A 13609-nucleotide genomic window follows, 5' to 3' on the forward strand; every position below is an offset into this window, starting at 1 on the left:
CCTGGAATTCGGTACCGGTACCCAATGATGGATTTTTTCGGTACTTTACTCTCTCTCTGTAATAACTAGAATATAATTTCAGTCCAAACTTTAAACTTACTCCCACTACCACTTGCATACTGCAATATTCCATCTGTAAATAGTATGTAATTCCTAATTACAGTCATAAATTGGGATAATTAGTGGACCCTTTAGCGTTTTCTGCTACAAAACTGATGGCGTTTCCAGTGTTTCCAGAGCGTGTGAGGTGGAGGCTACGTGTCTTTCTCCTATCTGGTATTGTAATCCTGGGCTGTGAACTGAGGGATATTAAGTAGCACTGAGTTTCAGACAGTGCTTCTGCTGCATAGTGTCACTTTAGCTTTGCTGCTCTGGACGCACTCTTGTTGGTTGTGGCAGTGGCATGAGCACGGTATTTCATTATTGCAATGGTTATTGTGAACAGCTCCTACTTCTCACAGGCGATGTTATTGTGTTTCACTACTTTTTGGTTAAAGGTCCGAGTGTGTAACATTTTTAGAGGGTAATTATTTTTGTGGTTTGTTTTGGAGGATCTATTAGTAGAAATGGAATATAATATGTATAACTGTTTTCATTAGTGTATAAGCACTTGAATATAGGAATTGTTTTGTTTTTTTTACCGTAGAATGAGCCATTTATATCTGCAGACACTGCGGGTCCCATTTCATGGAGTCTGCCATGTTGAACCACCATGTTTCTGTAGTAGCCCAGAAGGGATAAAAACTAGACATTGGCTTTTGATAAGGCCTTTCATGTTTCTTGCACATTTCATGGCACCCTTATTTTCTCCTTCATGTTTGGAAGGGGAAGGTGAAGCGAGGGAGTTGTGATCTGCAATTACATCGCTAGATTCCACTAAATTCTACACACTGGAGGTTTAATTGTACAATTTATCAGTTGTTTTGTTCTATTTTTATTATGCTTTGAGGGTCCCATCAAGAAAAAGGTTAGAAAAATTGCTATAGAGGAGCATAGAACTGGGCGCAATTCTTAACGGCATCAGATTTTTCTATTGTGTAATTAGATTAGAGTGGCCTATTGTATTGAATGCAGACCTCAAATCAAGATAAATCAGAATTGAGAGAAATACATTTTAATCATTAGCAATCAGTAAATGATTTGTAACACTGAGAAGTGTTGGTGCTACAACAAAGTTTTATATTATATTACATATAAGTATAAGTATTTCTTTTTTTGCAATCTTAATTAAAAAATAATCACTTTGATATAGCTTAAAATGCTAATCAGTAAGTTCAGAAAAGGAAACTACATAACAATGTAGGCCAGAAGTATGCATGCCCTATGTAAGCAAACTTCAACAGAAGATGTTTAAAACTGAGGTATGAGAATAAAACAAGGAGAAAAGTTAACTTTCTTTTAAGTTCAACATAATTTGGCTTTGAATATATTTACTTGAGTTTATATGAAATATTTTATATTTTATAGTTTATATATATATTTTTTATATGCTGGTGTATTCATTTTTGTCAAAATGTGGTTGTTGAAGAAAGCGATAGAGGCAAACTTAAAATTGCTTAATGTTGGGTTTGGCAGATTTACAGTATATTTGTGTACTACAGCTGGGCATATATTATAGCTCACACAGTTGTTTTGTTTGTTTGTTTTAAATATATGGGGGACTTTTGCCTTTATTGAATAGGACATCTGAGAATAGAGGAAATGTATAGAAAGGGAGGTTGACATGCAGCAAAGGGCCACCGGACATAGCCTTGGTACATGAGGAACCAGATCTACCGGGTGAGCTATCAGCGCACGCTGTAGCTCACACTGTTAATTACCTGTAAGTACTTAAATCATACTAGAACAGTGACTTCCCAGAGCAACTACGACTAATGTAAACTCTAATTAATTGTGTAATTTTAAACAATTTCCATAACACAAGTAGTTGGCATCTCACTGAAATTCCTTCTCACCAAGATCATTTCATAAAGAAACAACTGAAGAAATACAATAATTTTTTTTTTAGAGAATATATGTAAGAGTCAAATGATAAGTACAGCAACTTTAAAGGGGAAAACTAACAATATACTATAAAGGCCATTTGAATGTTGCCCCTTTGCTCATTTTGACACAGTTAGGTTTGTATGCAACCAGGAAATAACCAAACAGGTGCAGGTTGACCACACCCATCCCTGACACAGAGCGTACAGCAAGGTAGAAATTCAACTGCTAGATGGCAGCAAAATTTGGATTTTCAGCCCGTCATTCTTGTCACCTGCATTTTCTATCTCATTTGTATCTACTTCAGTTTGTAATGTACAATATATCCCAGGATTACTCATGACAACCCACCCCCAAGAGAACCTTGTATCCAGCTGTTGGTTTCATATAAGGAATATATATATATATATAAATATATAAGAGACTGCATTTAGACAACAAATGAGGATGACATGTTTATAAAAATGCACACCAGTCAAGAAAACATCATGCTAATGAGAAAATAAATACATAAATATAGATTACCAACAGGATATGTTCAGATTAGTCTAGATGGAACAACTTTCTCACCAGAAACCTGACACAGTAAAGCCAAAAAGGTTCATGTCAAGTGGATAAACTTACAGCCATGATATGTTATAACTAAGTAGTAAGTAAATGCAGTAAATAGTGTGTAATAAACATTAATAGACTGTGAAAAAGGGAAAAGGATTCACTACCTCTCCGTTTGTTGCACGTCAAATACAGACATCAGGTCCCACTGCTGCAGCAGTATAGCAGCTGTTGAGCGACTCTCCTCCAACTCATTACCAAACCTCCACCTGTGACTTCCACCTGGATACACCATCAGCTCCAATTTACACTGTAGACACCCCACCTGGAGAGTGAAACACCCACCAGGCTGTCCCCTGAGGCAAATTCAGTGTACTTCTTTGTAGCCACCAAAACAGAACCATTTAGCCTTCCCAGATGACACCATTACTTCTATCAAGTACAACTAATTCCGCTGTTTATAATTATCATTTTTATGCTTCACTTTTTAGCAACAATTGAGCAGAAATTGTATTACTTTGGCACCTTTCAGTGTTACTGGTAAAGCTTAATGTTTTCCTTCCCAATTTTCGTCAGGGTGACACAAACTATCCTGTTGAGGGGCAGAAAGTGTATTAGTTTTTCCAAGTGTCAAGTTAGGTCTGTGGTCATTTTGTCTGAGGAGCGATGAGTGCTGAAATGTCTCTTTGAACCCTGCGGTCTAATAAAAAAAGGAGAGGAAATGACTCTCTTCTCTCTCCATCACAACAGCAATTTTCTTGGGCTCGTTCCGCCTGCCTTATGAAGAGATCCGGGACATTGTGCTGGAGGTAGACGAGGACAGACTGAGCGAATCACTCATCCAGGTAAGACTGATGTTCATTGTGGTGTGTTAGTTCTTTGACTGACATGCACACACACACACATGCTTATTTTTACCCTCTGAGTGTGCACTTGTGTGTGTGAGAGAGAGACTTTCTCTACATATCCACGTGAAAAGATAATTTTTAAATTTCAGTGTCTGGCGGATAGCTTGGCGACCCCATTTTAAACCTGCTATGGTCTGTTTTTGGCACAAGTCAGTCTCCTCATTCTCATGTGGACCACAGAGACCCCCCATTCATCTTCTTATAATGGATGATGAAGGACAAGGCTTGGCAAAGTCTCCCCAACTCCACCCTCCTTTCCTCTTGCCTTTGTCTTAAACCATAATTGATGAGCTTTCTAAAGGCTACTTGTTTTTGCTCCCATTTTATTTCTGTTTTTCTTGTCTCAGAAAGCATTAATTGAAAGCAAGGTGGGTACATCTGAGGTGAAGGTGCATTACTTGGCAGCGTGAGCCTCAATTGCATTAATATTTCTTGCACTGTTAAGCACTAAGAAAACCCCTGTGTTCTTTTGTTTCTGTTTTATTTCAGAAATAGAAGGTGTAGACCTCAGGGCTGAGCAGCAAATAAAAGATTTAATTTCAATATAATCTTGGCAGTGATACACTGTGTTGTGTGCAAGTTGCAATGTTATTTATTTTTTACAACCAGCAGTGCACGTCGTTTCAGTGCAGCTTTCAAGCTTAAGTCCATGCATGTTTCCTACCTTGGAAAAAAAAAAAATAAAAAAAATAAAAAACATTACCTTTGTACTGATATATATATATATATATATATATATATGTCCTTTCCCATATGGCTTATCAACAAACCCTTGCACAGGAGCTAGTCTGCTTCCTCCCCACCGCTTGGATCCCAGACACCAGTAAAAGGCGGTGAGGCAATATATATTTAGATGGGGTCTATCTAGAGAGCTGGCCTGCAGGACTATTATTTTGAGCTCTGATAACCTTTAATTGGCTGGCAATCTGGCAGAAAGTACAGAGTGTACATTTTAAGATGGCAGAGCCCCCCCTCGGCTTTGTGAAGGAGAAAGGAAGTTAAGGTGTTGACCTTTTCCAACCTTCAGCCTTTCTGTAGTTGCCAGCAGGGCAGTTATGTCCCCAACACATCCCCACAAAGGCCTGGTTGCACACAGCACCACACCAGTGGTCGGACTGGTTGTAGCTGTCTAGCACTTATATAGTTGTCCAGTTTAGATGAAGAGCTTCTCCAACACACTTCACAGCCCGTTCTTATTCCCTGGTCTTCAAATAAAGATGTGAGCAGTGTTCAGTTAGTTGCAGTCTGAAGCATCACCACTAGATGCCACTAAACCTTACACACTGGTCCTTTGAGTAATCTCATTTACATTGACATGGCTTTCAACCAATATACTGCAAAAAAGACCTAAAAAAAAACCACCCATTCTTAGATTTGTCTTTTTCTTAATAACATTACTATCATACAGGTGTCCACTGTAACCTTCAAGTTCACTTTGAAAAGCATTTGAATCAGCGGTGTCAGGGACATGACAAGTGGTCAAATGACAAGAATGTTTTTGTTCCCACATACAAGCACGTCTTTGTGAAGGGTTTCGGTTCCTATCCCCCTTACCTCTTCCCTTTACCCCTTTGATACATATGAAGGAGGAAAATGAGGCTGCTTAAAAAAAAAGAGGGAGGCTCAACAAGGCTCATGAGAACAAGTGTGTGAGTCAGCATAAGCATCTGGGAACCGAGCTAATGTCACGAAATCCGGGGGGAGGCGGGAGGACCAACTGAGTTAACTTATCGTTGCAGAAGGAGTCCACATCTGGCAAGTGTGTCACTGCTGGTTAGATAACGATGGTAAAGACAGAGTAAAGCATGGACTAGACAATTAGGACAGTATTCTAAGACAAATGTTTATTTACATCAAGTATATTTTGTCTCTGGTTTGTCCTTCTTGTGTCTATTGTTTTTTGTATGTACAAGCCAGGATTGCTGCTTTATCCTTGATTCATTTGCAGTGTTAGCCTTTTATGTGCAACACTAATATTTGGTATTGCCTAATAAAATTAAGAGTCATAAATATTGTCTTATAGTTATACAACTGCGGCTTTGCTCTTACAAATATTTTACAGTGAGATTAAAACATAAACAGATAATTACCAAGGCTTTTTTAGCAACCTTTGAGTGGTTACGTAGTCTGTATCTTGTTTCTTTCTTTCTTAATTTACACCGTATTGTGCGGTGCCATTTGTCAAGAAAAGTAAAACTAACAGAGTCATTGTTATTTGTATAACAATGTCACTGTATACTTAGCCAGCCTTCCCGGTGAAATAAGAGTTAAATGATTATAGAACAAAATCATGCAGAAATGAGCTCACAAATTAAACAAGGAAGCAAGTGACACATGCTTAAGAAACACAGTTAGAGCTATACAGAGGCACTGAAGGGGAGCAAAGAGACTTCCTGCTGGGTGACACAGTCCTGAGTGTGGGCTCCATCTGCACAGTGCTCATCTACACTCATTATGCTGATTAATCACTCTACACCACCCACTTTCAGCCACACGCCAATCACCATTTATCCACATGGACAACTGCACACACATACAGAGTAGGAGGATGTGTCTGCATGGCTTGGGCAATTCTAAAAGGAAATGCACTTACCATCTTGCTAATGTTAGAAGGAGTGGGTGATTGTGTGCACCTAAAATGAAAGTAAATAAATCATGGAGTTGCAATGGTGAAAGAAAGAAAAGAAAGAGAAAAACATATTTGACTGAAGGGTATATGCAAGATAAAACATATATCAGTGTGTTGTTTGGAACTTTTCACAATTTTGATAACAAATTGCTTATTACTGGGACATTAAAAATTTGATGTTAAAATGCTAAGTAGTTCCTGATTAAAAACCTTTATTGACCCAGGTACCACTATCATTAGTTAAATATTATTACTAATATTTTATAACAAAGGTGGTAAACATGGCCTCCTGGTATGATACCAATGTTTTTTATCAGTTTAAAAAAACTTTTTTTTGGCAGTAATGAATGACCTTGAAAAAGTACTGTATCTGGCAGTTCCACAAACCTCTCTTGTATTCATGTACGCTGATGACAAGCTCTGATAAACAACGGCTCAGTTTTAACTGGTCTTGTAACACTTATCTTTAAATAAAACTCTACAAAACTCAGCACTGTTTAAAATTGTGCCCTGGCAATTTTTTGCAAAAAGACAAGTGACAAGCAAGCGAGAAATTGATAAATGGAAGGAATAGTGAAAATAGAAGGAATCAAGGAAGCAAGAGGTGTTCATAATGCATCTAAAGCTCTGTAACTCAATCTTATTATCTTTCTTCTCCGTCGACACGTCTAATGTAATGATTTGTCAGCAGAATGTGGCAGTGTGCTGGCCTTGAAGTACCCCTACAATGTGTCACCCTGGCAGAGTGGATAGATAGGAGTTGATTGGCTCTCCTTATTCTGCATTAGGGCCCATCAACGCCTCAGAGATGATGTACACATCCCTGAATGCTGGCAGACAGTCTTGGCTCTCACCATTCATCCACAGTTCATATGAATCCTTGCAATTCCACACTTCTTTTCATCTCCATGCACCCGGCATACAAACATACATACAGCACATGCAAATGGATAGGCAGTGTCCGTTATCCCCTCTGTCTCTTAGTCCCTGCATAATTTTGTAATTCATCATCCAACCAATAAATGTGTGTAAGGTCCATGCATATGTGCAAACACACACACACGTTTGCATGCAATCTCTCTTTGTCTTTCTCTCCCCATCTCATTTGCCTACAATATTCATAGTGCTGGTGGACAGAGGGCACTTTTGTATATCAGGTCAGCTTCATCAAATTCAAAAAGACATCAGAGCCACCCCGCTACCATACCCTGTATAACAATGAGATAAAGAGGACAATGAAAGACAATAGTGAACGTTGGCTCAAAAACAGATTGAGCCTCAGACAGCTTGGCAAAGGTCTTCTTTTAAAGGGCTGACAGCCTGACAAAGCTATTCACTGCTATTGCTATTGTTGGCTGGCAACAGAAGCAGCAAGGGAAGGTTCTGTAGACCTTGTTTGTGTTGGAAAGAGTTAGGCACGTGTGGTCTGGTCTTTAGGGTCCTGGTTGCATTGTGTTAGCCTTTTAGTTTGGCACAACAGGACATCGAGCATTGCTAGTGCTTTTTAGTAGCACCCTTGCAAGTGCCTATTCTACCTGATGTGGCTATGCCCATGACCTTGTTGTCAATGACTAGAGTTGGCTCTCCTTTGGTGTTTTAATTTCTCCAAAAGTCCCTCACAACCCCTTTACCCATAGGGGAAGGCTTAACTGGCATAATGATGGTAGTTGGTCCCATGCCCTGACAGTTGCTGCCAATGTAACACAAGGAGGCAAAACAATGGCCAGATTGTTAATAAGCACTTGTAAACTTGAATAGTTTATGGTGTAATCAACTGGTACACATGCAGAGGGTTGCTCATAATAGTTCACAGGCAAGGTTACTACAATGTAATAGGTTGAGGGCGTGATTCTAATTAAATTTACTCATGACTGTATTACTTGTATTCTTTTCTTATTGCAGGGTCATTACTTCCATAAAATCAGATTTATAAACGCAGCCTACTACTAATGCCAGTGTTTTACATTCAATTCAGCTGCAGCATTAGTCCAGCTGCACATTATTATAAAAGCCAGCACTGTTACTTTACGTTAGTTTCGTTTTGTGGCCACTATAGCTTCTCCCTAATGCTTGGTTGAGTCAAGGGTTTCAGGTGGTTGAATCTCACCGTTAGATACCACTAAATCTCACACACTGGTCCTTTAAGAGTGAAGTATTTATTTGAATTATTTATGCACTAAATCCTTTTCACTGTTTCGTCTAGAGATTTTTTTTAAAGTAAATTACTTTCCTCTTCAGGGCGGCTCAAAACTGGTATTAAGCTTGCCCATAGTAACAACAAAGCACTGCTGAACACTGAAAACCCTTTTCTGTTGTGGCAACGGTCCCTGGAAAATTGTTAAATAAGTTCAAGTGGCCAACAACGTTGTTATTGTTGTATTACACATTCTTTGCAATCTCTGGGAGGAACTGTGTCCAAAAGCGTCGTTAGGAAGATTTCTAACTCAGTAGGAGGGATAAAGTGGTATCAGTTTCCAGGAATTTAGATTAATGTTTAGCAAGTGTATTCTCCAAGCTCTCCTAGCTTCTTCTTTTGTCTTACCACTTTTTTCTTATCTTTTTTTTTTGTACAATATTTGTGCTGGACTACCTTGTGTTCCCTAGTTGCCCAACTGGCACATCTTAGGGAATTGTTCTGTGTGATTCCAGTTTACAAATTCTTATTTCCTATGATGTGTGCCTCTTCTAATGCTCCCCCCCAGGCAAATATAAGCTTTTTAAGGTCTAATCAGCTTTGCTACCTCCATCATGCAGGCTATGGTTCCCCATGCAGTATATATAGTTTAGTGGTTGCAGAGTCCTGTGATGTCCAACTATGGTCCAGTTGTAATTTAACCATGTCACATCAAAGCTCATCACTGCACTGACTTCAGTGGATCAGAACTAACACATAATCACAAAAGGCTGTATGTAATGTTGGCAACTTAAGCCGGCTGCTGAAGTTCAAAAGTTGCATCCAAATACACGCAGTATAGTTTTTCAAACTCTGACATCTGCTGCACAGGTACATAACTTTATTTAAAATGACCCACATCTAGTCCATGCCTTTGGGCTTGTCCGGATTTTCTTGCTTTTTGGGAACAAGGTTTTCCATGTAAGTGGGTGTGAGAATATTGAAACTATTCACATATCTTGTATTGAAACTCTTGAGTCAGTTATAGTATCTAAAGCCTGCACACAAACAGAATAAATAGTATTGACACAAATGTAAACGATGTCCATCATTTCTTGCTGTTTGTTAACTAGCTCTGATGAAAAAGTGGCACAGTGTAACAGTGAGATTAGGATTATATTTAAATTCAATAGCTAAAGAAAGAGAAAGAGAGAGGCGAGTAGTGAATTGACATAGATACAGACTGAGGATTTATTTCAAACAAACAGTAAGCACAGTTTTGTAGGCTGCTGCAGAGCTGCTCTTTCCTGCCCCCCACCCCACCCTTACCCAGAACATGCTATGTGATCTAGCTGCTTGAAATAAGGGAGTCATCACTAAATGTTTAAACACGCCCAGTTTTTGGTGTGTGTGGTAAGCTAACTCTCGTCAGTGGATGATATGGCCCTGGGGGCTTGTTTTGCGGAATATCAGAGTGGCTTCTTAATGTTTAATGTCTGCCAATGTATTTTATATTACCCCATCTCCTTTTCAAAAGGAAATGCTAATGACTAACACTGCACCGCCGCTATTCATTTGTAATTAGTATTGCCCTATGTTGTGTGCAAATTCACTAGTAAGAATATCAAAGAACTGCAGAGAAGTGTCCAGCATCTCTTCTATTTAAACTCAGCATGTCCTAATGAGTAAATGTGTACACATCATTTCGAACACTCATTGGTTGACATATGAGTGGTTTTAAACAGTGGGAAACCTTTGTATTCATTTTATGATTCAGGAAGAGTGTTACACATATTATTTTTTTGCACACAGGCATCTATGTCAAAGTCAACACGACACAGGTACAGTGCTGAAAAAGGAATTACTGTGACAGCATGTTACATATTTGTATAGTTATACCATATGTAGGGATACACTGGTGTGTCAGACCAACATCCATTTTAACATACAATATATGTCATCTTCCTGACTGTTGAGTTTCTTATTTAAATATAAATGGTAATGTACATGTCAAGTCCCTCACCCACCTATCTGCACATTATTTTATAGCATTTTTAAGTTGGTAATTATCTGCATACTCTCACTTATTTTAGCAACCACTATGCTGAGTTCATCCTACAAATATCAATAATGTCATGACCTAAAAATATGTTTGTATTATTTATTGTGTTTTATTATGCAGACTTTTTGTGGTATATGTTGGCTTTCCTTACCCTGGTTTTGTTGCTGTTGTGCTGCTGCGGTATACACATAAATATAAATTACTTCATTTAGATTTACTTTTGATCCCCAGATTTCCAAGTAGCTGTGTTGTATTTAATATCAGAAATAAAAATGCAGAAAAACAAATGGAATTCTGCACTACTTTCAGTTTTTTACTATTAAGGTATATGAACACAAATGAGAAATAACTATAACACTCACACCTTCATCATACCTTTCACATAAACATTTAAATATATACAATTGTAATTTGTAGAAATTTGCATGGTATGTCATACAAAATCCTAATACACACTGACTAGGTTGCCTCACAGTAAACAGCAAAGTTGTCAGCTTTCGGCTTTGCACTACTTCTCTTCACCTCGCCATGGCAACAACCTTTCCGCCAGGTCTCACAGGAGTCTTTCGCACTAGCCTTGCTTGTTATTATTGTTTATCTCTCTTGTCAATCACCCAGATCACCATGATGCTCATCCATATGCATGGCTTCATCATTACACGTGGTAGCCCATTGGCTGCAGGGTCTGGCAGTGCCCATGCCAGTCTTTGTTCTCTGCTGTAACAACAGGTGATTGTAGCAGCCTGGCACATTGTTGGGCATCATTTGCATGGTGTAAAAGTGCACATGTGGGGCAAGGCGATAAGTATGGCTGTGCATTGGGCCTGTTGGATTAGAGCTTAAGCAGGAGAAACGGGGTCCCCCATGGGCTTAATTGTGGTGTATTTGGCACACAGCACAGAACTCTCTTCTGCATCAAATGCTAATTTAACAATGAAATGTGAAATACATTATGCTGATTTGGTTGGGCTAAAAAAATGAGACAGAAAAGGAGGAGAAGTCTTGAATAAACAAAGTAAAGGCAGGGGAAAGAGAGGCAAGGCTTGGCTTAGTCCAATATCAAATACGCTTCAGAAATTGATGGCCAGGACCCAAGGTACTACATGTACTTTTCACTGATCATCACCGCGCTGCAGATCTCTAGCCACAGGGTGCAGGCCAGGTACTCTGTCCTCAGGTTGAATATTGATTAAAAGCACACACACACAGATGCATACACACTGGCAAGTTCATGCACAATACAGCACAACAGTTAAATTTTGATTAGGTGGAGTCCATGCAGCTTCTCCTCAGGCACACTGGGTGCTGCATTTTCTTAACCGAGTAAAAATTAGTTTTCTGTTTTCACTCCACAATGCAGTGTTTTTCTTTTTTTTCTGTGACAGATGGCACATCACTCACAGAGAGCGCTCTCAGACGGCAGGCTCCACAAACAAATTAATTTCTATTACTGTTTTGCATGCTAGCTCTCTTTTTATTTGATTGACAGTCTCATCATATGCCGGTGCTGCATTAGGATGGCTGTATGGGACATTGTAAAATAAGAATATTCACAAATGTAGTGCAGTAAAGTTCATCCCCCTTTTCTCCACCGTGACAAGTTTGTTTTCAGCGAATGTTCTGCATATAGCTTGTCTTTATGTATTTTTTTTTTAATCAAAGTTGGTATCATTAAGTGATCATATGTGTATTCACACTTTAAAACATATTCCCCTTTCAGTTAATACATAAAAGTTAGATTCATGTGTAAGTCCTGAGGGCTCACAGCAGATTCGGGTGGGGGTGAAATAAGCTTTCAGAAACATTCTGTTTATTTCTTGCTGTCTCTGTTTTCTGTTTGTTTATTGTCTGTGTCTGTAACTCTTCTCTGTTCTTGTCTCTTTCTTTACTAAGTTCTATCTCTCTGTTTATCTCTTTTCTTTCTCTATGTGAACCCTCCATTTGCCTTGTTAATTTGCCTCTTAATCCTGCTTCACACCGTTCATGGTAAACGTAAGTGCTCAGGTGTGCACATTAAAAAAAATTCCTTCGTATTTCCTCCTGAAAGACAAATTTAATGTCACAGTAAGTCTGTCAGGTTTTCCAGCCCCAACCCTCAAATTAATCCCCCCCCCAATCTCTCTCTCAACCTTTCTTCCTCCCTCTCACTGTGTTTGTGTCTTTCTCTCAGACTGCATTTCTCATTTAGTTTAATGCGATTTTAGAATCTGTCACACTCAGTTTGTTGCCTGTCACCCTGTCACTGCAGCTTTGCTCATTGTGAGATTTGAGGTGTTTGTATGGTTTGGCACGGTGCAGATTGTGTAAGACGAGAACGGCCTGTATGACTGATGTTCATTGTTTAATATATTTACCTGTGAGACAAGATTTGCCGTTTGTTGTTGTTTGTTCTTTGTTTTCTCTCGTAAGTTCTCCTCTAATTGCTCAGCTTAAATGTTGGGAGCGTCTGCTTATAATAATTAACATTTTATAAGATGAAACCCATATTGTAAGTGTAAATGCTTTGCATGTCATTTTAAATATACAGATGCGGCTTCAGAAGAGAAATATTACATTTGAAAGGTACCACACTCCATTTTACTGAGCATTATCTGTCAAAACTGTCCCCATTCTCGTAAACAAAAACACAAGTTGATAGTCTTTGTTCCACATATTCAGTTTCCAGTTCTGTCGTAGTAACCTTTTGTTTGAGATAGATGCTGTCTACACCCACAAACTATTGTGCAAAGTTACTTTTTTTCTTTTTTGACTCTTAGTTTGGAAAGGAAAAGAAGAAAAAAGAGAACTTTTGAAATTCCAAATAATTTCTTTTTTGGAACTTTCAAGTGCTGGTTTTAAAAGTAAGGCTTGTAAAAAGTTGAGAAGTCTTCTTGTCTGTCTATTATTTTGTTATTGATTCAAACTGAAGTCTCACTGATTTTGCCATGAGCCAGGCAGGTGGGCCTGCTGAGGTGTCACGGCAGGAAGACGGCAGTCTCATGTTGCTCTTCATCACAAAGCATGGGCAAAATATCACATGTTACCTTTGTCTCCCAAAATTGAGGAGAAAATCAATTAAAAGGAGAAAATCGTATCTGTCAAGCACATGGCAGACACGGCTCATCTTTTGTCTTTGTTGTAGCACTCCCATAGACCTAGTAGAGAGGAACGCAGTTTACTCTGATAATCCTTCAGACATCAGGTGATTCTCTCTCTTTTCTCCTTTATTAACCCAGCTTAATAAAGACTTTATTGTTCTGAGAAAAATGTTATCGATTGACGTGTCTCAGGCTACATCTTAAGGTTTGCTGGTTTTCTTTATCATTTTAACATTACTTTTGGGAATATCTGTGCTTTAAATATATTTTTTACAAGGAAAGGGT

At 38.7% G+C, this 13609-nt stretch overlaps 1 protein-coding gene across 7 annotated transcripts in view; it reads left to right on the forward strand.

Annotated features, from left to right (window-relative positions):
• The window catches only part of diaph2 (diaphanous-related formin 2), a 354389-nt gene that overhangs the window by 198171 nt on the left and 142609 nt on the right, over positions 1-13609 (forward strand). For all 7 annotated transcript variants that reach the window (XM_035669470.1, XM_035669472.1, XM_035669476.1 and 4 more), the window contains one exon: positions 3286-3380. In XM_035669470.1, the coding sequence (XP_035525363.1) occupies positions 3286-3380 (95 nt within the window). The remainder of the gene's footprint in view (positions 1-3285; positions 3381-13609) is intronic.

Source organism: Morone saxatilis, unplaced genomic scaffold (genome assembly GCF_004916995.1).
Source record: "Morone saxatilis isolate NCDOM2014 unplaced genomic scaffold, NCSU_SB_2.0 Contig22, whole genome shotgun sequence".
Taxonomy (NCBI): domain Eukaryota; kingdom Metazoa; phylum Chordata; class Actinopteri; family Moronidae; genus Morone; species Morone saxatilis.